The sequence below is a fragment of the Leptodactylus fuscus genome, chromosome 6 (genome assembly GCF_031893055.1).
Source record: "Leptodactylus fuscus isolate aLepFus1 chromosome 6, aLepFus1.hap2, whole genome shotgun sequence".
NCBI classification, from domain to species: Eukaryota; Metazoa; Chordata; class Amphibia; order Anura; family Leptodactylidae; genus Leptodactylus; species Leptodactylus fuscus.
The window spans coordinates 154,547,876-154,571,751 of record NC_134270.1 but is presented as its reverse complement, the minus strand read 5'-3'; the positions used below and the strand labels follow the sequence as shown (position 1 = coordinate 154,571,751).

Genomic DNA, 23,876 nt, shown 5'->3' with positions numbered 1-23,876 from the left:
CTGATGCACACTCGGCACTGCTACATCAGATGTAGCAATCTGATGTAGCAGAGCCGAGGGTGCACTAGAACCCCTGTGCAAACTCAGTTCACGCTAATAGAATGCATTGGCCAGCGCTGATTGGCCAATGCATTCTATTAGCCCGATGAAGTAGAGCTGAATGTGTGTGCTAAGCACACACATTCAGCACTGCTTCATCAAGCCAATACAATGCATTAGCCAGTGCTGATTGGCCAGAGTACGGAATTCGGCCAATCAGCGCTGGCCAATGCATTCTATTAGCCCGATGAAGTAGAGCTGAATGTGTGTGCTAAGCACACACATTCAGCTCTACTTCATCGGGCTAATAGAATGCATTGGCCAGCGCTGATTGGCCGAATTCCGTACTCTGGCCAATCAGTGCTGGCCAATGCATTCTATTAGCTTGATGAAGCAGAGTGTGCACAAGGGTTCAAGCGCACCCTCGGCTCTGATGTAGGAGAGCCGAGGGTGCACTTGAACCCTTGTGCACCCTCAGCTCTGCTACATCAGAGCCGAGGGTGCGCTTGAACCCTTGTGCACACTCTGCTTCATCAAGCTAATAGAATGCATTGGCCAGCGCTGATTGGCCAATGTATTCTATTAGCCTGATGAAGTAGAGCTGAATGTGTGTGCTAAGCACACACATTCAGCTCTACTTCATCGGGCTAATAGAATGCATTGGCCAGCGCTGATTGGCCAGAGTACGGAACTCGACCAATCAGCGCTGGCTCTGCTGGAGGAGGCGGAGTCTAAGATCGCTCCACACCAGTCTCCATTCAGGTCCGACCTTAGACTCCGCCTCCTCCAGCAGAGCCAGCGCTGATTGGCCGAATTCCGTACTCTGGCCAATCAGCACTGGCTAATGCATTGTATTGGCTTGATGAAGCAGTGCTGAATGTGTGTGCTTAGCACACACATTCAGCTCTACTTCATCGGGCTAATAGAATGCATTGGCCAATCAGCGCTGGCCAATGCATTCTATTAGCGTGAACTGAGTTTGCACAGGGGTTCTAGTGCACCCTCGGCTCTGCTACATCAGATTGCTACATCTGATGTAGCAGTGCCGAGTGTGCATCAGATGTGTAGTTGAGCAAAACTGACTCAGCACTGCTAAGTATGCATTCGCATAGGAATGCATTGGCCAGCCTTCGGCCAATCAGCGCTGGCTCTGCCGGAGGAGGCGGAGTCTAAGGTCGGACCTGAATGGAGACTGGTGTGGAGCGACCTTAGACTCCGCCTCCTCCAGCAGAGCCAGCGCTGATTGGCCGAATTCCGTACTCTGGCCAATCAGCACTGGCTAATGCATTGTATTGGCTTGATGAAGCAGTGCTGAATGTGTGTGCTTAGCACACACATTCAGCTCTACTTCATCGGGCTAATAGAATGCATTGGCCAATCAGCGCTGGCCAATGCATTCTATTAGCGTGAACTGAGTTTGCACAGGGGTTCTAGTGCACCCTCGGCTCTGCTACATCAGATTGCTACATCTGATGTAGCAGTGCCGAGTGTGCATCAGATGTGTAGTTGAGCAAAACTGACTCAGCACTGCTAAGTCTCTGCATTCGCATAGGAATGCATTGGCCAGCCTTCGGCCAATCAGCGCTGGCTCTGCCGGAGGAGGCGGAGTCTAAGGTCGGACCTGAATGGAGACTGGTGTGGAGCGATCTTAGACTCCGCCTCCTCCAGCAGAGCCAGCGCTGATTGGTCGAGTTCCGTACTCTGGCCAATCAGCGCTGGCCAATGCATTCTATTAGCCCGATGAAGTAGAGCTGAATGTGTGTGCTTAGCACACACATTCAGCTCTACTTCATCAGGCTAATAGAATACATTGGCCAATCAGCGCTGGCCAATGCATTCTATTAGCTTGATGAAGCAGAGTGTGCACAAGGGTTCAAGCGCACTCTCGGCTCTGATGTAGCAGAGCTGAGGGTGCACAAGGGTTCAAGTGCACCCTCGGCTCTCCTACATCAGAGCCGAGGGTGCGCTTGAACCCTTGTGCAGCCTCGGCTCTGCTACATCAGAGCCGAGGGTGCGCTTGAACCCTTGTGCACACTCTGCTTCATCAAGCTAATAGAATGCATTGGCCAGCACTGATTGGCCAGAGTACGGAATTCGGCCAATCAGCGCTGGCCAATGCATCCCTATGGGAAAAAGTTTATCTCACAAAAATCACAATTACACACCCGATAGAGCCCCAAAAAGTTATTTTTAATAACATTCCCCCCTAAATAAAGGTTATCCCTAGCTATCCCTGCCTGTACAGCTATCCCTGTCTCATAGTCACAAAGTTCACATTCTCATATGACCCGGATTTGAAATCCACTATTCGTCTAAAATGGAGGTCACCTGATTTCGGCAGCCAATGACTTTTTCCAATTTTTTTCAATGCCCCCAGTGTCGTAGTTCCTGTCCCACCTCCCCTGCGCTGTTATTGGTGCAAAAAAGGCGCCAGGGAAGGTGGGAGGGGAATCGAATTTTGGCGCACTTTACCACGTGGTGTTCGATTCGATTCGAACATGGCGAACACCCTGATATCCGATCGAACATGTGTTCGATAGAACACTGTTCGCTCATCTCTAACGATTATCCATTTCAGACCAAAAAATAATATAAGACCCTGTCTTATTCTCTGAGAAACACGGTAGCTGTAGTCTTCAACCATCCAGATATGACTACAAGCAAATATTCTGTTTTGTTCCTCCAGATTAAATTTTTGATGGGGAAATCTAGGCTAAATCCAACACAGATTTGTAAAATTTAGACTTTGGATTTCACCCAACTAGTTGATATCTGCAATGAGACTCTGCAACAGAAATGGACAATCACCAAAGTTAAGAAAATTAATAAATTGCAGGAAAATTTCGGTGTGGGAATTGAGCTTGCCCTACAATGGGTGTGTTTAATTTTTTGGTGGAAAGAACAATCATTTTTTGCAAATTTTTCTCATTTATATGAAGGATGATTAAAATATCCACTGTCAAAGATTAGTGTTGCATATGGATAGCAATAAAAATCATTGTGCCTCAGGCACCTTTCCGATCTTCTGCCATGTCCCTGGTCCCTTGGTCAGTTTACAGACCATCATGTCGATAGTGCTCACATATGCCAACAGGTCATTGCTAGAGATGGAAGGGCAAGGACCAGTGGAGAACCAGGGAAGCCTTGGAACAATAGAAGAAGATCGGTAAGATGAGTAAAACGAGTCCTTCTATTTTATCCGGTTCACATCTGCGTTTGGGCATTCCCATATCCGCATGAAATATGCGGAGAAAAAAGTCCTTCAAGCAGAACCACATGGACCCCATTATAGTCTATGGAGTCTGCGGCTCTCCTTAGGTAACCGCTTTTTTATGCGGATTAGGTTTCCGTTTGGGGGTCCCCAAGCAGACTCCCCAAATGGAAACCAAACGCAGATATGAACCGGACTTTAGCGATTCAACTTTTTGGAATCTGCACTGGCAGAGCCATGCCAACATCCACACCAAAACCCGCACATCCCATGAGGTTCTGCAGCTTGCTACCAAAAATTTTTGCAGCCAATGTGATTCTCGGGTCCTGGTCATAATCTTTTACCAAGTTCTTCTTCCTTTTTAGAATTTATAACACACATAGAAAATTGTTTATTTCTATAACACATCCATCCAGAATAGAGAATTTACTGGTACATTATCATCACAAAGAACAGCCGCTCCATAGCATCCATCTGCTGGAAAACAGGCTGGGGAAAAATCAAGTATTTTATGCAAGTGACTGTACTACGGTAAGTATTCTAATCTGTAGTCATTCAACACTTCTGAAAAAAAAGTTGGCAAAGCAAACACTTTCATCTTGGCTTATGTTCACACATAAGACCTACAAAAATGTACTTCACAACTTTTCATCCTGAACATCCTCATCTGCATTCTAGTAAGACAGGTGTGCGCCTGCAGCTCCACACTAAAAAATAGCTTAATGTAGGGGAAGTGACACCAAAATGAAATATGTGCACCCCATACCTGTATAAATGTCACATACCAAGTCCTACGCTTGAAAGCTCGGAATGATGTGTAGAGAGGTCTGACAGTGCTAGAAATGCTAGATAGTGCTCAAAGGAGATCTTCAGTACATAAGGAAGTCTACCGGCTCGCCAAGATCGCGTAGGTTAACATCAAACCAGACGCGCTTTCATTGTCTAATAGAGCCTCGGGTATAATTCAGACTAATGAAGTCTATGATCACGTCTGTGGCAGTGGAGGAGGGTGTTGGGTTACTTTGGCTGACTTTACAATCTTCAAAATGTAATGTGTACCATGCAACAACGTCTAACCACAGCACAACAATGTGTAAGGACCTGAAGGGGATGACCTTAAAGGGGTTATTCTGGATTGGTGGGAGCAGACAGCTGGCCCCCTCACTGATCAGCTCTATGGGGCACTTCCAATACTGGTACTATATACAACATGGGGTGGGAAGCAGATAGCTTCAATCCCTGTATAGAGAGTAGGTGGAGGTACTGCAGTGACTTCAATGGGCTCTGAGCTGCAGTACTAGCGCTGTGCCACTACACACTGCTTCAAGCCCCATGTTGTGTATAATATGGGCGGTGGAAGCAGCCCCATGCAGCTGATTAGTGAGGGGGCTGGCTGGATGTCCCATCAATCAGATATTTAAAGACTGTCCTATTAAAAAAAAAACTGAAAATTAATCCTAAATCCTGGACAGCCCCTTTAAGGGTTTTTTCTGATAAAGTGATGACATATCACTAGGATAGACCATTGCTTGATAATTGGTGGTGGTCCAATTCATTGGAGATGGCCAGAGACTCCACACTGCTAACCTTTCTTTCTCAGGATAGGTTTAGTGGAAGTCCCAGAGGTGACACATCCTAATGATTCGCCATCACTGTATGATGTAAGGGATAGCCAAGGAGTGACTAAGGAGTAATGTGGCTAAGGAGTAATCTCCCTATCAAGCATTAACACTCAGACTGTGATTGTCGTGTGGGAAGAATCTCAGCTAAAGCTAGGAACCCGAATATGGAGGCTTTCCCAGGTTGAACATGGAAATGAGTACCAAGTGTTGGTTATTTTAAGCCTCTGTAGGAAGTGATACGATATTGGAACCCTTCTTAAATACAACGGTATGCTAAGGCTAAGTTCACATCTGTGTCCGTGGCTCCTCCATCAAAGAATCTGCTTAATCGTACACATAGAAAAGTCCATCAAACTTACACCCTCACTGGGTTAGGTTCACCCCATATAACTTGCAGAGGAATTTAAGGCAGTCTGCCAACTCAGATTCCTTTCCAAATTCCGGTGTGGTGGATCCCATAGCGGAAAGCCAAGCAGAACTCTCTGGCTAGCCTTAGACACAGTCAGCCTTGTGCCATGGATCCGGTGGCTGAATCAGCCATGGAATCCATGGCAAGATCAAGCAGCCCGAAAAAAGAAGAAGTATCAGTTGTTGCTTCCCATTAACAACAATGGGAGGCTTAGTCCATATGGAATGGAGGTGGATTCAGATTATACCGTGTGAAACTAGTCTTATAGTTAATGGGATCTTTCTGACTGTATTGATATCTTTGATGTCTTTTTAAACATTTTGCACTTTCATCAGTTCCTTCCTATAAGAGATCAGAACAGATCCCAGGGCGCCACTGGGGGCATATTCCACCCTATTACAGATGGTGAAGCCCCCATGCAGATTAAAACAAAGTGGTCTAAATTTGCTCATTTCAACAAATCTTGCCAACTATCTTTTGCATATGAAGGCATCCCAATCCTTCCTGACGGTGTATGTCCAGATAAAGGGTTGGGTATCTTGAATTTCTAATGTTTTCTCAAAGAAGATAAGCCACCACTACCCGAGATGTCTGGCAGGGCTTACGCCATGTCTCCCCATTGAGAACACATGCACGTCAGGTCAAACAGGTGGGCTCAAGGGGAACAGATGTCAGATGAACAAGTGCCATTGAGGGTATATAGACACCTTCCAATTCTCTGTTCTTAACAATGCAAGGTATTCCGACAGCGACAATAAATCTCGGTTCCATTACTTTTACCATAATACAATGACTCAACCCCCATAACTGAAGATGCTGCATAAATCTTTATCATATTACGAACAGTCGGGTTCAGCGGCAGAAAGTAAAGTCTTAAAAGATCTAAATACATTCTTTAGGTATATTAAAATGTCCTCGCAAGACGTGTCAGGTATGTATATGGATGATAAAATAGAATCTATCTGCTGAACGCTTTGTAGTGCGGCTGGTCCAGATGACAAAGCTTTCAAGACCATGCCGAAATAAAATGCAAAATCAAAGCTATAAAATAATGATGACAGCTTTCTTACCCTAATACGATCCTTCTCCTTGTGCCATCTCTCCACCTCATCATCGACATCAAGTAACTGGAGGTGAAGCTGCTCCTGGATTTCAGACAGCTCTGCCTTTAATGGAAGGGAGAAGCGTTAGACACGTCGTATAATCTTCAGGTCATTATTTTGCAGATGTAACTTTATGCAATGCAGAATTTACAATATCATGTCGTATGTACTGGTGGATTCATGGACGGTATCGGAATGTGAGTTTATACTAATAAATGTGATATAATGCAATGTCTGTAGACCCAGGGAACTAGCGCCACCAGATATCCTGTCCAGAAGTAGGAGAATTTTTGGTTTATGTTCATGTCTATCGTTGCTCAGTATTATTTATTAGGTTCATGGTTAGGCTTGGGGGAAGCTACCAAATTTGTCAGTAGATCATGGACCAACCTGATGAGAAATCAGGCCGAAGGACGGCACTCACCCGGGCGATTCCCATAAAAATCTTCTTTTTTAGTTTTGTTAGAACATGGCAAAAAAAAGGTGCCATGTTCTAACAAAACTAATAAAGAAGATTTTTTGGGAATTGCCTGGGTGAGCTCTGTCCTTCAGCCTGATTTCTCATCAGGTTGGTCCATGATCTACTGTCATACATCACGTTCCAGGATCCACTCGTGTTTAAGGCTCTGTTGGGTTGATGTGACTTCATCACAACCCATCCAGGTGAGCAGGCACTTGTCTTTCCGTTACTTCCACTCACCCACACAGTGGTCATACACGAGGATCGGCTCAGTATTTCTTTTTACTCGCTACCAAATTTTTTTCAGGTTTGATTTGATCGATTCGGCCATCAAAATTTGGTTCAAATCAAAAGTGCCCTGAACTTCTCCTATGACCTATGATAGCAAGATTTCCCTATGAGATCATATAAAATGTCTTTGTCTCTTCTTCCAATCTATAAAATGTCAGCCGCCATTTTGATCTATTCATGTGGTCAAATCCGATACAGATTGACAAAAATTTTGGTAAAATCAGAATTAATTGAATTCATGTCGAATTGATTCACTTATCTCCATTCATGGTCTATGAGCAGCAATGTTGAATGGTGGACTTAGACCAAATGAAGTTCCCTTACTTTGGTCACTTTGGTCAACTACTGCTTAGAAGACTAGTCCAAGAAGCTATATCACTTAGTTGAAACAAGTTGGTTTGCATGATGGGTCCTTATTCCAAATTTTGTTATATTCGAACCAACAAAACATTCCGGCCATTGACATATTATCCCTAGGTAGTTGTAGTTCCCTATTGGTGGATAGAGACCACGTGACCCAATCGAGGTTGTGAATGGAGCTTCGCTATACAGTCCCTTATTGGTGGATCGAGGTCACGTGACCTATTTGGAGTGGTGAATGGAGCTCCGCCACATAGGTTTAGCCCCGTTATAATGAGTACTGTTTATCCAGACTACGTACTACGAACTGAGTACATGCTTTTATATATATATCTTCGTATCCTTTTTTATTTATAATTTATAATATATGTTCATAGTTCCATTTATACATTTATTTATTTATTTATATATTTATTCATTTGTATTTGGAGAACTTGCATACTTGTATATGGTATGAACTCTAGATGTTTAAAAGAGTACGGAAGCACTAGAATATGGGAGGGTACGATACCCTGGAAAGGAAGTGTAATTAGAAGCAGCTGCGGACGATCTGTAGACATGGGTATAAAAACCAAGTCGATGTTACTTTTATAGAAACGACTGAGAGGCTATGATTAAGAGACTTAGTGTCTTGAAACGCGTCAGCCAGATATGTAAACAACTAGCGTTTTTTTTAACCACGTTTATGTTTTTCTCACTTTCTCACTTGTTCGTCATGGTTTCTGTACCATATTTTTAATGTGAAGAAATAAAGGACATTTTTTAGTCTGAACAAGAGCTGTATTTATATCACTTAGTGTCCCACTTCTGGGATTTCTGGCAATCCATTTTAACCACTGGGTCAGGCTTTGGTTCGTATATGCATCTGAGTCTCCGCCACTATCAGTTACTAAACAATGGACAACCACCAATGCAGTTAACAAAGGCTCCATGTGTAACTGCTATTGTATTGGTCCAAGTCTACATGTTTTGGGTCCCCCGTTGGACCTGAATGACGGAGAGTCCGGCGCTAGTGTGAACTTACCATAAATCTAACAGTAAAGATGACCATACACATAAGATTAATAGTATGCAAAAAATGCCAAGTCCTCCAAAGTTAGAGATACTTTTAACTTAGCTAAAACTAACATTGACTCAAAACTAGGCTTTGTGAAGATCTAGTAAGTGACAACTCTTGGGGTTTTTTCCTCAGTTTTTGATTTTGCTCTTCAGTGGATCAGACCAAGCAGCCTAGATATCATTCCCCACCAACACCAATAAGTCTTAGCTCACTCATCCGTCCTTGCACTACTTTTGGTAGATATAAACCTTTATATACTGGGAACACCCCAGAAGATACGCCATTTTGGAGATGCTCTGACCCACCCCTCACAATTTGTCTCTTGTCAGAGTCTCTCAGCTCTACACTTGCCCATATTTCCTTCTTCCAAAACATAAACCTCAAGAGCTGACTGTTCACTGCCAACCTGATAAATCCGCCCTATGACAGACGCCATTGTCACAAGCAAATGCAATGCAAATGTAGAAAAATTTTGCAAAATTTTTGTGCAAACTTACTCCGCTCATTCAGTAGGGTATAAAATAAATGTACTTAATATGAAACAGCCGTCTAGAGACAAGCATGCAACTTTTTGATAAATTTTGCTCATTGAACAGTACAGAACAAAAAAAAGGAAAAAGAAATAGCTTCTTCATAAAACCTGGCATGGATTCTTCCTCAGATGATAAATTTCCCTCTTATCCTGTTAAGTTGTTTAACCCAGTTAATGGACGCCATATAGTTATGAAATCGTTCATATCATTATGCAAATGGTGTGAATTTCCTGTTCGCGACTTCATCCAAAAGTCTTCCACCCCCCTTAATTGTTATCTTAATTAGCTTTTAGCATCTTCATTTGCATCTTGAATTGTTCTGAAGGACCTGAAGGCCTGTGCCAAGGAGAAGCTTCTACTGCTGGAAGCAAACCCAGCTAAATTGTCTTACTCATTAACTGGCTTAATGCCACTACGGGAAGCGACTGGAGAGACTCTCTCACAATGTCATTGATTTCATCGACCTTGTAAAGTTCTCCTTACAAAGGTGAGATCCATTGTTTCCAGAGGATATAAAGTCTAATTTACTATCAAATTAAGTTAAATATATTGGAGCAAGTGAATGGAGTTAATCTTGAATTCTTCCTCCTCATTGGGGTTTAGGGTACATCACCAAATTCCATATTGTCAACACTGTCCCAAGTACAGTTCCAAATCCAATTCTGTATATATTCAATTTTTGGTAGTCCCAAACCATTGGTTATAGCTGTCTCAAGCACAGCTCACAATCTAAACTCCCTATCACTATGTCTTTGGAGTGTGGGAGGAAACTGGAGTATCCGGAGGAAACACGCAACATACAAACTCCTTGCAGAATTGTCCTTGACCGGATTCGAACCCAGGACTCGTACACCCCATTATATACTTCAGCTTATAGGAACACTAAACCCAGAAAATAGTCTCCCTGCTGTCTTCCATTAGTCTTCTCCTTTCCCTTGTTTACATTTTATCTACTGTTAGCCAAATATAGAAATATCTAGAGGTGGGCAAATCAATTTGTTCCGAGCCGGGTTCAAGCCAAATATTCCAAAACCAAACAAATGACAATTCCTCTTGGATGAACTAAAATGGCCACCGCAACACCAGTGGACCCCATATATTATAATGGGGTCTGAAAGGTGTCGATTTGGTGTCTGCAGTTTTTATACTGAAACCAGAAGACCCAAGTCCACCACCAATTTTTATCGGTTTCTGTGGTAGAATTTTCAACGTAGACTCTGGTGCAGATGTCAAACTAGCCTTATATTGAGATGGCAAACAGTACAGGGGGTCTTAGGGTGCATTCACACGGACGAAAATGGCATAGATTCTGGGCGGATTTTGGCATGAATTTTGGCATAAAGGCTTTTTTTTCCACGTGGAAGCTAACGCGGATTCCGTGCTAATTCCACATGGATTCGTGCCAAAATCTGCCCTATTTTCCTCCGTGTGAATGCACCCTTAGGCTAAGTTCACACTAACATTAGGGTATCTGTTCTTTGGGTTCGCTTGAGAACCTGAAAAGCGGAAAGCCAATCCACTTAAAAAGCGGGTTACCTGCGGAAACCCATGAACCCTGTAGACTGTAATGGGGTCCTCCATGTTTCCACCCAAAAAATGCAGAGAGGAAAGTCTTGCAGAACTTTTCTCTCTCCACCTTTTTCAAGTGGATTCAGGAACAGAATCCCCGAACGGAGTGTGAACGCTGCTGTGAATCCAGTCTTGGGAAATATTTTTATAACATGACCAATCCCTTTAACTCTACGACCCCTCCAACACAATAAGAGGGCACCATCAGAGCCCCAAAGTCCCGATACGCAACGAAAACTGGGTGCAGCTCACAATGAGTAAAAGTTAAGCGAAAGAATCTCCAAATATTATGACTTTATGTAAATTCCTTTTACTTTAAATAATTATATTTTTCTCTTTTTATTTTATTTGTTTTTAATATATTTTAGGATGATTTTACTGCCCGTAAACAAGCTCTGGTTCGATTTTCTTGCTCCATGAATAAACTATTAACATTGATGATACCATTTTATTTTTCTCCTCCGTAAATTACATTTTCTCCTCTAAAGCTCACACACAAGCTGCGCCTCTACGTGTCTAGTTTATGGCTTGTATACTCATTTGCTTCTGTTACTAATGACCTTTTGTACTGTAGTTAGGGAAATCTGCGCTCACAGAACTGCTCCGGAGCGTTTTATCTGCAATTATATCCCAGATACGACAAGATGAAGTGTCAGAGCGCTCGGCGGTGACAGCAGTGACTTCTCCTTTCAGCTTGTAAAACCGATGACAAATTATAAATCTACCGAAAGCGCATTCACGGCACAGTCAGAGCCGCCGCTTTATTGCTTGTTAAATGCTTTACATGTATATAGTTGAGGACAGGGAGTAGGAACTAGTTGTGTATTTGATCTGCCCAGATTCTCCACCCAAAACTTACTTTCATAGAGGAACGCGGTGAATTGTTTACAAAAAGAAATCTTGCCACGGCGGTGCGACCTAAAGGGACGAGGGTGGGACTTAGAGGGTCATTCTCCTCTCCACTAGAGATGAGCGAATAGTATTCGAAACTCTACTTTCGAATACCTTGCTCCATAGGAATGAATGGGAGCGGCTGGCGCTTAACCCCTTGCAGTTCGCCCGCTCCCATTCATTCCTATGGGAGCGAGCAGTGGCGTAACTAGGAATGGCGGGGCCCCATGGCGAACTTTTGACATGGCCTCCCCCCCCCCCCCCCCGACCAACACCGATTCCGAAGACCTCAACCGACCCCCTCCTACGCATTCCTGCGTGCTCTATTATCCCCCATATTGGCCCCTGCACACAGTATTATCCCCCATAGTGGCCCCTGAACACAGTATTATCCCCCATAGTGGCCCCTGAACACAGTATTATCCCCCATAGTGGCCCCTGAACACAGTATTATCCCCCATAGTTGCCCCTGCACACAGTATTGTACCCCTTAGTGGCCCCTGCACACACTATTATGCCCCACTGTGGACACCCATAAACAATTATTATACTCTGGGGTCTTTTCAGACCCCAGAGTATAATAATCGGAGACCTGGGGGAATAAAAACATAAAAAACTACTGTTCCTTACCTGTCCCCCGACTCCTACGCTGTCGGCCTCTGCTGCCATCCTTCTTCAAAGGCGTCAGACGTCACATGACCCGGGACGCAGGCCGGGTTCATGTGACGTCAGAGATGTCAGACAACTAGGAAGGAGGCCTGGCCAGGATTGTGGAGAGGTCAGTAACAGTGGTTTTTTTTATGTTTCTTACCTCTCCCGGTCCGCCAATCATTATACTCGGGGGTCCGAAAAGACCTCCAAGTATAATGATATCAGCGGTAGCGGCTGTCACCGGGCCCCTAATGTCCCGGGCTCTGTGGCAGCTGCCTCTGCTGCTATGGCGGTAGTTACGCCACTGGGAGCGTGGTATTCGATACTATGTTTCAAATACTATTTGGATCAACACTACTCCCCACCCTTTGTGGTGGAGATGACAATACCCATGTCTCCAGCCTAGTAGAGCGGTCGGGAGTATGGAAACAGCCCAATGGTTGAGTAGAAAATACTCTGCGGTCTTTCTGCTTCCATTACACCTATAGGGAAACCACCAACGTTTCCGTAGGTATAATTGACATGCTACGATTTCCAAAAACGCAACGGTTTTAGTAATCGCAGCATTTCCCCTGCACATATTTTTCTCCAATGTGATGGATGAGATTCACGTTTATGCCACGTGAATAGGTTTTTCATACATGCAGTTTGGAGGGCTATAACATTTTTTTTCTTTTGGTTTATTTAAATCATTTTTGCAATTTTTTTAGGATTTTAATTTTGTTTTTATTTTTTTTCTGTTTTTTTTTTTCTTTATATTTGTAGCCAAGAAAATGTAAAAAGAAAAGTGAAAATGTGTCTGTTTTTCACATTTTTCATATTATTTTTGTTTCCCTCTCCATTATGGTAATATATACATAGATGACACTCATTGTGTTTCCAGGGCAGGGCTAGAACCTGTGACCTGGGCATGGTATTGGCGATTTTTGTTGTTTCACTTTATTTTTTTATTTTTATGTTTTTACACATTATCATAATAGACCTGGGGGGAACTTTTTTTTTGTTTTTTTGCTGACTTCTGTAACGGCGGCGGATACATTAGTCCCAGTCTCCTGGTCTTACTTCAGAGCTGATCTGGGTCCTCTAGACACAGCCGCTTATAGAGTTCCCGGCCCCAGCAGTCATATGACTGCTGGGTCAGTGGGGAACTGCATCATGATGGTTCCCATAGCTGGGTACACACTGACTGGGCAGACAGCGCACCCTATAAGAGCTGTAGTAAGAGCCATCCCCCGCATGTGCTGCTGCATAACACTGCAAGGATGCATGGGTATGTCCTTGCAGGGTAAGAGTACCTCGTCCAGATGTATAACATTATTGGGTGGCCCAGAAGCAATGATACTTGAACCTCCTTTTCACACTGTGGTGCCAACTACTACTAGGTCCAAGGTAACAGCTGATGCCAACTAGACACTGCTTATCTCAGGTTAAATTTTGGGTTGCGGGGGCTACTTAAGACATTACTTTCTCCCCATAAAGGTGCCCATACATCTTCCATAGTTGGTTGAAAGCCCATTCATACGACAGCTAATTCTCCTGAACCCTATATACCTGCAGGCTTGGTTGTACATGTATATAGCATGCTCAGCATGTTCGAGACTCCCTGTTGGTGAGGCCCATTCATCTGGGACCTAGCAGCAGAATGGCTGCAACCATATGCAGATGCCCTGCATTGGTATACTGTCACGTGTAGCCCACAGTCGAATATGGCAGCAGAAAATGAACAGGACTTCCTTTTCATTTTCCACCATGTAACCATATCCTGAATGTTAAAATTTCACAAATATAAATAATTTTAAAAATTCCAGAGTTTTAAAGGTTTTCTGTAACCATCTTAGGCTAGGTTCACATCTGCTCTGCGCTCTCAAATGCCGAAAGAGCCCAAAGACCAAAATAGCATGTGGACAGGTCCGCCATTTTTTATACTGAAACTGGTGAAGATAAAAGTCCTCTGTACGGTGGCCCTGTGGTGGAGACTTTGGCACAGATGTGAACTTAGCCCTAGTGGTGACCCTCAGTCATCTAGACTGGTTATGATCATGAATGCAGGAGCTTTCTATGGCCATTATTTCCTTATTGTAGCCAGTCAAGGACAATACATGGGAAAATAACAAAGAAATACTGTCAGTGCTCCCTATGGCAGTATATAGGACATGCACAGACAGACTACCATGATATCTGTATATATCTGTATATATCATGATATCTATAACCCATAGTCTTCAAACATGGAGTAAGGAATCTGAATTGAGTCATTACTAGCATTTTCACTTTGCTGTATAATATGTGTTAACGTGACTGTCCCTGAACCTGTTTTGCTACGACAACTGCGACCTTTAGCACCATGTGAACATTACCAACAGTGCTGGTATGTAGGCTAGTCCATAATAATAGGCAATACATCAAATCTTTGACACGCACAACACAAGAAGCAATAAACCTGGGTTATTTGGGTAGAGAAGTGACAAAGTTCACCTTCAGTTTTAATTACATTTTAATATCATGTCGATATTACTTAAAGGGACGTTCAAGGCATTTGATATTGCTGACCCATTCTGAGCTGATGAACTGTACACTGCACCCCAGAATACAGCAGCTCAGTGCTGATTCATGTGAATAGGACGTGACCTGTAGTACTGTGGCATTGGCACAGTGGACAGTGACAGTGGACAGAGCCATCTGCTTCCAACTCTATCCACTATATAGTTCTAGCTCAATTTTCCGATTTTCCAATCTTAGGGTCCATTCACACAGAGGAAAATGGTGAGGAATTTTGTGTGGAATTTCAGCACTGAAAAAAAAGCCTCCCATTGACTTCAATGGGTTCCAGAAAAAGGAACCCATTGAAGTCAATGGGAGGCTTTTTTTTTCAGCATTGAATCCGATGCAGATTCCATACCAAATTCAATCCTATTTTCCTGTGAATGCACCCTTAACAGTCAAAGCAGAAAACCCAAGGAGGACTGGGGTGGGGTAAAATTAAAAAAAGAAAGGATATCCTCTACTCTCATTGCTCCATTGCCATGTTGGGTCTCACGTTCTATTCTATTTCATGCGGGTTATTCCAGAAGTGAAGCCATTCCGGTGCCCAATGTGCCCAATCATCAGCCTCGGGAGTAACATTTCGAGTGCCATTGACATCACTGCTAAGATGTCACCCTCACCCAACATGTGATGGCTGAGACCTGTAATTGGATGTAGTAAACCATTACACTTCTAGCCTAACCAGTGTGTATACATAATAGAACAGGGGACCCAACACCCCAACAGAGGCTCAGGGGTAGACGAGTATCCTGTATTTTTTGTATTACCCCCCTTCCCCCCCTGGCCATTCCAAAGTGGGAAACCCCTGTAACATAGCCCTACACTTTAGCCTTGTACTGTCCTGATGAGATCCAAAAGACAGGAACAGTTCATTATAGTCAACGGGGTCTGACGGACACCAGTGATGATAGATTTTGCATTGATATCGTTTTCATTGTTCTGCAGCTTTAGGCGACTATATTTCCATTTTGAGCATGTTAAAAATATACAGTTTACCGCGTTTCGCCATCTTAAATTTGCAACACTAGATCTGGATCCATCCAGTTTTTAAGCCTGAAGCCCTAAACTGATAAAATACTTGAGCATGCAGGTCACAACGGCAAGTTGTCATTTATCAACTCAGCAGGTGGGGTCTTAGTGATGTCAGCGTGCGTAACTAACTGCTAACCTGCTGTGTTAGGCTACAGGCAAGTGGCTGGTCTCCACATTGCGCAGGCACACCCAGGGTGTGGCAGCACAACAGCCGTAGATTTTAGTTATTATACAGAGGCATTCATGAAATGTCGTAATAAAGGAGACGCCCTCAGCCTAGGTTTTGTTCAGACAGGACCACAGCAGAATTTAAGCCCTTATGGATTTAACCACTTGCAAACTCTACATTCCTCCATGGGACATCCCACCAAGATCTATAAAACGAATGTTCTCATTTAACAAAAAAAAAATTGTTCAAAATTTTTTACTTTCTTTATATCTACAAAGTCAAAGCCATCATGAATATTCTTCATTAGTCTAAATTTAATCATTATGCATATGCAAATGAACTGTGTAGTTCACGAGTGTCATGTATTAATGGGGATGTGAAACGCGTTAGTCTTTGCCAATTATTGCTTAATATTATTTCAATTTTCCAGATTTTTAATATTCAGGTTTCTTTTAATATTGTAATCCATTTACATTCATCAAATATTAATGGGATAACCCCTAAGAATCCGGATGGAGGCGGCAAATGAGTAGTGCAATAAAATAATTTTAGATATCGGTTTATTATAATATATTATTAACTCTAGTTGACGCCAACTAACCAATTGTACGAGGGAGAATTCAGTAACTTTGACAAATTTGTTATGCGGATGTTTAAGGAACCCTCGATGGGGCAGATTTGGGGGTACCTAGAGGTACATATAACTAAAAACTCAAAAATTGACATAATTTTTCGTGGGAAATTTAGTTAGTTTTTACTCCATTGATCCTACATCAAACTCATCGGGTGCAAATATCAGCCGGGACAACTAAATTGATCGAATAGTCAAAAAATATTTCAAATCTTTTTGGAAAAATTTTTATGGAAATCATCGCATTTCTCTGCCAATCATACATTTTCGACAGCTATACACCCTATATACAGTGGGATTGGTTGAGTGTGCATGGGTTTACAATACAAAGGGAAGAAAGCTACTGCCGCACACCATTATGGGAGGCGTATCTCCCTTAAGAACAAAAGAATCAGACATGTTGAAATCCAATAGCCCGATCCTTTTTCACCCCAATATCCTTATACACAATGGTCAACCAGTCCTATGAAGATCATCCATAATTAAGCTTATGCGTATGGGCTCCTTAAGACTTTCTTACAGTCATTCCGCCATCTTTATTTTATAATAATTATAAAGTTATAAAAATTATTATTGTTAACTCATCCTAAATGTAAATAATGGAAGGAAAAGTGAACGTTTACCTCTTTGACATATTTCTCAGCCTCCACCGTCACGGTATTGTGATTCTTGTGTTCTTGGAACATACACAAGTAGCAGATGCAGGTTTGGTCTGTTTGACAAAACAGCTCCATGGTCTTGCTGTGAAGTTGACATTTTCGGGCTTCAAAGTCTCTAATGGGCTCCAGCAGCTTATGGTCCCGAAAGGCAGCGCCTTCAAGATGGGGTTTCAAGTGGATTTCACAGAAGGAAGTCTGGCACACCAGACAGGACTTTACAGCTTTCTTCTTGTCGTCGATGCAGGAATCGCAGAGAACGTCATCATTTTCTATACTAGACCCTGCACTTACACGAACAGACCTGCGATTTTCTGAACTATCATGTCCAGGGCTTCCAGGAGCTTTCGCATCAGATCCACTAAAAAGATTCAGACGATTAAACTTGATACTTCCAATCCCAGGACTACCTTTCAGCACGGTGGCCTTCACACCTCCTTGATCTGATCCTGGGCTGTTTAGGAGCTCTGGCGTTTCATCAATACTTGTGATGGAAGAATCTTGCTGGAAAGTATCGTTGCCGTCTTCGGAATGGGAGCCATTGGCTGTCTTCACCTCTTGATCTTCCATTGTCTTAGTATTTGGTTTTCAAGGACCTTTGATAATACTGCGGATTCCTTCTGCTGCTAAACCTGTCGAGATACTTAAGGATCACAGGTAGAGCGAGGAAAGTACTCTGATAAATATCTGGCTGTGACTCACACCTGAAGAAGAAACCTGATTCCGGTCTCCTGTCGATGGTGATGAACAACAGCAGAGGAGATATGATGAAGAGATGAGACAGCTAAGGTTACACAATCTGATCCACACCCAGGAAGCTCTGAGAACATTCCTGCCCTGCCCTCTTTTACAGAATGAGACTTCTTTTTTAATTATTTTTCTAGCTGGCTGCAACCTGTCCTAGCTGTGAGTACGGACAATTATTTTCTGGCTCTCCAACCTGCTGATTTGGTAGTTTATGACTTCTTAGTGTCCTACATACAACTACGACTTAGTCAATCCTCTAGAGGCAAACCACAATAAAGCAACTCGAAGTTAATTCCCTTTTGTGATCAATATTGGAATAACAAACGTAGATCTGAGTATTGTGAGAAGATCAGAAACACATTTAAGATGACCTACGAAGATCACAGCACATTTTACATACAAAGCAAGGTGTTGGAGACCATCAAAGTTTACAAAACAATAAGACATAGTCAAGACGACATGATGAGGAAACTTTTTATTCCTAGATATGATGTGTTATTTACTACCTGCTTGTAAAGCAAAGTACACTTAGATAATATCTGAAAGGAATGCAAAGTCTCTTTCCTTTACGAAAATTACCAATCCTAATGTGTATTTGCTTTATGGCAGTGGTCTGCAAGCTTGATGGGAATTGTAGGTTTGCACCAGCTGGAGGGCAGTAAGTTGGAGACCACTTTAGGCTGAAATCACATGTGTAGCTTCTGTTGCTGTTTGAGATGCATGGACATCTAAATAAGATGATACTGTCCCCCAAGCCTTTGTAGATATTGCAAACCGCTCCCATATTATTTCACCATTTTAGATGGTTCGTCTGGAAGATCAGTTGGTCCAATAGAAGTATCCATAAACTACAACGAAGTAAGGCCGATGGCAGGGTCAATCTTCCAAACCTAAACTCTTTTCCTTGACAGCACATCTACGTTATGTGAGAACCTCACACTTCACTAATGGAGTGCAGGACAGGAACTGTTCCCCTCTTTTCCCTTGCAAGCCCTTATGTCCTACACAAGTTAGGGAGAACCCTTTACTGTGGACTTCTATCCAAGCATGGTCACATGTGAGAAAACTGTACGAGTTGTCACTCTATTATTCTTGTGGATTTCCTTGAATGCAACCCATTGTTCTTAGAGGGTAAGCCCCCACCCCTTTGCAAACTTTTGTGCAGGCGAGGTTGTGAGCTATTAGTTGACATTTTAGACATCTATTATTGCATATAGTCTGATTCAGCTTGTGAGAAATTCCCATGGCTAGAGGAACAACATTTTACCTATCTCCAGATTTGTATCTATGTGTCCCTTGCACACTTACCCATAGCCTCTATTGATCACAGGATAGAATTTGTTTTTAAGAGATCCCGTTCTATTTTATTTTCAATGAGTAATATCTATAAAGAAAGTACCCAGTGTTTCCTAGTTATACAGTATGGGTGCAAACTATCCCACCAACGTGAAGACAATCATCTGACAGCTGTCTCTCTTTTTCAAGAATTATGACTTTAATAATAAGCATAAGATTTTATGAGGTCCTCTGATAATGGCTGATAACAGAGAACAATAGTGAGCAAGTACTGCATTCCTCTGATAATGGTGTATGTCAGTGAGGCTATTAAGTCTAGCTTCACACTAGCGCTTTGTCTCCATTCCAAGATTCTGTCCCCCATTCCACTTGAAAAATATGAAGAGTAAAGTCCTACAAGCAAAACTGGGTGGAAAATTATAGACTATGGGGTCCATGGGTAACCGCTTTTTAAGCAAATTGGGTTTCCCTTTTTTGCGCCCCCAAGCCGAGTGCTAATGTGAACCTAGCATCAGAATGAAGGCCTGCAAGCTTCTATTGACTAATACAAATCACGTTATTGCTGTCCTCTAATAATTGCTTATAACAAAAAACAATAGTGATTCAGTGCTGAAATCCTGTAATAATGGTGTATGTCAATGAGGCTATTAAAATGTGGGACCTGAAAGTTTTTAATGGCTAATGAGGCTTACACGAGTGCTGTAATCCTCTGATAATGGTGTATTTCTATGAGGCTATTAAGAGTGAAGGACCAGCAAGCTGGCTTGTAGTGGCTAATGCCTTCAGGATAGTGTCAGGACACAATGTCCCAACATCTTGACTTTGTTTAGAAGAAGGACATAAAGTGAGGCACCCCGAGGAGTCCAAAGCAGAGGGAACTGTCTATAGGACCAGGGATGGGTAAGTGAAGATTGGCAGTTACCTGCTGGAGTAATCTAGCCTAATAGTGGGGGTCTAAGTGCCCCCGCACCTGTCTAACTGCAATGCTAGGGCAAGCATGCACACAACCACTCCATTCATTCTCCATGGCACTATGGATTGGAGACAATATTAAATCATGGGCCAACCCTTTAAGTGTGTTTTCCTTTTTAATGTAGATTAATCGTGGATCCCGGCGGTAATTGGTACATTGAGGATGAGCAGTGAAAGTACATTAAAGACTAAGTGAATGAGAATGCCGGATGACTGAATGTGACTGATGACACATCTAGTAGCCAATGTGTTGAAAAGCGACAGTGAGCGAACAGGCAAGGAGAGGTTATGAGTAAAAGTGGGACATTTTACAAGAGATGTTCTGCGCGGTCTCTTCTGGGTGTGTCTTATCATCAGCTGCATCTTCGGGTGTTGAATGTGCTATAGAATGTGTTGTATAACTTTAAGGCAGTTCCTTCTGCATTTCCTCAGACCACGAGTAAGACTGTGTTCCAACTTGTGTTGGTGGCTCCATCCGGCGCCTCCATGGCAGATTATGTCATGCTTTCTGGAATAAAATACTGCAGCACTATTTATATACAGTAGAATGATGAACTGATGAACACCATGATGGACCTCACTATAAGTCAACAGGGTTCCAATGGATGCCATTGGTGTCCATCATGTGATGGATTTCCTAATGTGCACGTGAACGCTAAAGCATGGTGGGTAGATTCATGAGCACCCCAATGGTTAGTATTAAAGGGGTTTCTCCAGTACCTTGAAACTTTTTAGCAAAAGCTTGGAGGGTTGTTAGAGGGTCAACAAAGGTAACAGGGCTATGGTGGGAAATCGCAAAAAACAATAAACGTAGAACTTTCCTATTAGATTTCCTTCCGTGAGAATATTGGTGGTACCTCCGGAGTGGGAGGAGGTTCAATTCTTTTGTAAATTTTTTTTTTTTTTACCATTGCCTTGTTTTTTAATTCAGGATAACCATTTTAGGATAAGGCCCCCTGGGACGCTGTGGGAACGCATCGCGGTTCTACCCACAGCGCTTTGAAGAGAAAATTCACTGAGTTTTCTTCCGCGGACTTTCTGCTACCATTATATCTACGAGAAAGCCGCCGGCATTTCTGTAGATATATTTAAAAGGCTGCTATTTCCAAAACCGTGCCAGTTTGGGAAATCTAAGCGTGTCTGAGCTGTGGCTTATAACGCAAAGTGGGCATGGGATTCGCATGAATCCCACCCACTTTGCAGATAGGGTAAAACACTGCAATTTTTCACAAAGCGTTTACGGGCCATGGGCTGGAAACGTCGCAATTTGGCCGCGGCAGAAACACCATAGTAAAAATCATGCCATTTTACAGTACTTGCAAAGTGGATGGGATTCATGCGAATCCCATGCCCACTTTGTGGAAAAAAAATCGAAGCGCGAACACACTGCGATTTCCAAACACGCACCGGTTTTGTTAATTATATCTACTGAAATGCTGGTGGCTTTCCCATAGATATAATTTTAACAGAAAGTCCGCGGAGGAAAACTCTGAACTTTCTGTTCAAAGCGCTGCGGGAAGAACTACGATGCCTTCACTCCGCGATTTTTCCCGCAGCACTTTAGCGCAGCATTTCCTGCCCATGGGGCAATAGCCTTAGACATGCACCTGACTGCTGTGAGCATGTCCTTGTCAAGTTGTCAGCACTGGGGATCAGGATATAAAAACTGGCGAGGGACCTGGAATGTAGTGGCACAAAAGCATCAGGAGGCTCAGTAAGATGAGGACTGTACTACACAATTTGTTATTTTATACCATTTTAGGTCAAAAATTTCACGGAACCTGAGAACTAGAGATGAGCGAGTAGTTAAAAACTCGATATTCGATATTCGTTTCGAGTAGCCCCTCAATATTCGACTACTCAAATCGAATATCGAATGCTATTATACTCTATGGGGGGAAAATGCTCGTTTCAGGGGTAGGCAACGTTCGATCAAATTGAACTTACCAAGTCCACGAGTGAGAGTCGGGCTGGATTCTCCAAGAAGTCTTCTCCACGCAGCGTCCTCGCTGCGTCTTCTGGCTCTGAATCTACTCTGCCAGGCATCGGGCCTGGGCAGAGCCGACTGCGCATGCCCACACTATGAGAAAATGGCCGCTTACAGTCAAAGCGGCCATTTACTTGTAGCGCGGGCATGCGTAGTCGGCTCTGCCCAGGCCCGATGCCTGGCAGATTAAATTCAGAGCCGGAAGATGCCGCGGGGACACTGCACGGAGAAGACTTCTAAAGGTAGGAGAAGAACCAGCGTTGGTTGGCCGACTGTATAGCATTCGGCCAATCAATGCTGGTTCTGCATCGAATTTTTCCATTCGAATAGCGAGTGGTACTGGATCGAGTATGAGTATTTCGAATACCGTAATATTCGATTGAATACCTACTCGATCGAATACTACTCGCTCATCTCTACTGAGAACCCCTTTATGCATTAGTCCCCACGTAGTAGAGTTTTCCTCCGTGGACTTTCTGCTTCCATTATACCAATAGGGAAACCACTGGCGTTTCCGTCGGTATAATCAATATGCTGTGCTTTCCAAAATCACAACAGCTTTGGAAATCACAACATGTCTGCTGCATGTATTTCTCCGCAATATATGAATGAGATTCTTGAGAAACCCATCCACTTTGCAGGGACTGTAAAACGGTGCGGCCAAACCGCCACGTGGGGACCCTGCCTAAAAAACCATAATCACATAAACGCTGCAGAATATTTATCACACATTACATGACAGTTTCTGGCATAAAATGAATGCGAAAGGTGACAAGTGTTATTACTTGGCTGTTTTTGTGCCAAACTTTGAGACTTTTGGCGCATTCTGTAGAAAAGTGGATGTGTCCTATCGCAACGTGACAAATTTAATATAATTTATTCCACAAACTAACAAATGACATTACAAGTCTGCGCCGCCTCCTAGTTGGCATAGATTTGAGCTTCTGACTCACACAGGGCAGGAGATGCCCGAGTCTCTTAATAAATCAGGTCCATCTTACTCCGTAGGAAACGCCAGTCTTGATAAATCTTCCCCAATGTGTGAAAGTCATTGCAAGGATTTTCGTCCACTTATAAAAGGATCAGTTGTTATACTGTATATTTCTCTATATGTGGCAGCCAAATTTCTTATAAAGATTAGACATCGGCACCTTTCTCCACTACACCTGGCATTAAATTGGGTACATTGGGTTTGTTGACTGAATAAGAGGACGTGAACACATAAAGCTCCGGCGCGGCTTATCTTGGGTGGAATAATAAATTGGGTAAGAAGTCAATGGGGCAGATTTCTTATTACTGGATACATTTGGCGCATCTTTAGACATTTTAGTCTGATTTTATTCCACTTCTTGGTTTACCCACTTTTTGGGGCACCATTTCGCACTAAGCCCCTGCTCAGTTTAATTAATAATTCTGCCCAAGTTCGTTCAATCTCTTTTTATGTGGCTGGTGATACACTATTGGTGACAGATCCTTCTGAAATTGATAGTATCCACCCGCATACATTTCATATTTATGACTCATTTTTGTAGTCAGTTTTGAAGCTTAGGCTATGTGGGGGTGCAGTAAAAAGGGCAAGAGATGGATGGGGCGAGTAAAGGGGGAAATGACTGTGTGGGGGTCAGTAGAGGAGAGTAGTTATT

General features: G+C 42.9%; 1 protein-coding gene across 2 annotated transcripts in view; it reads right to left on the bottom strand.

Moving 5' to 3' along the window:
• The window catches only part of TRIM29 (tripartite motif containing 29), a 50,074-nt gene extending 32,095 nt beyond the window's left edge, over nucleotides 1-17,979 (bottom strand). For both annotated transcript variants that reach the window (XM_075277646.1, XM_075277647.1), the window contains exons 1-2: nucleotides 17,199-17,979; nucleotides 6,352-6,447 (exon numbers count right to left, since the gene is read on the bottom strand). In XM_075277646.1, coding sequence (XP_075133747.1) covers nucleotides 6,352-6,447; nucleotides 17,199-17,801 — 699 coding nt within the window. In that variant the 5' untranslated portion in view covers nucleotides 17,802-17,979. The remainder of the gene's footprint in view (nucleotides 1-6,351; nucleotides 6,448-17,198) is intronic.
• Nucleotides 17,980-23,876: the final 5,897 nt, after the last annotated feature.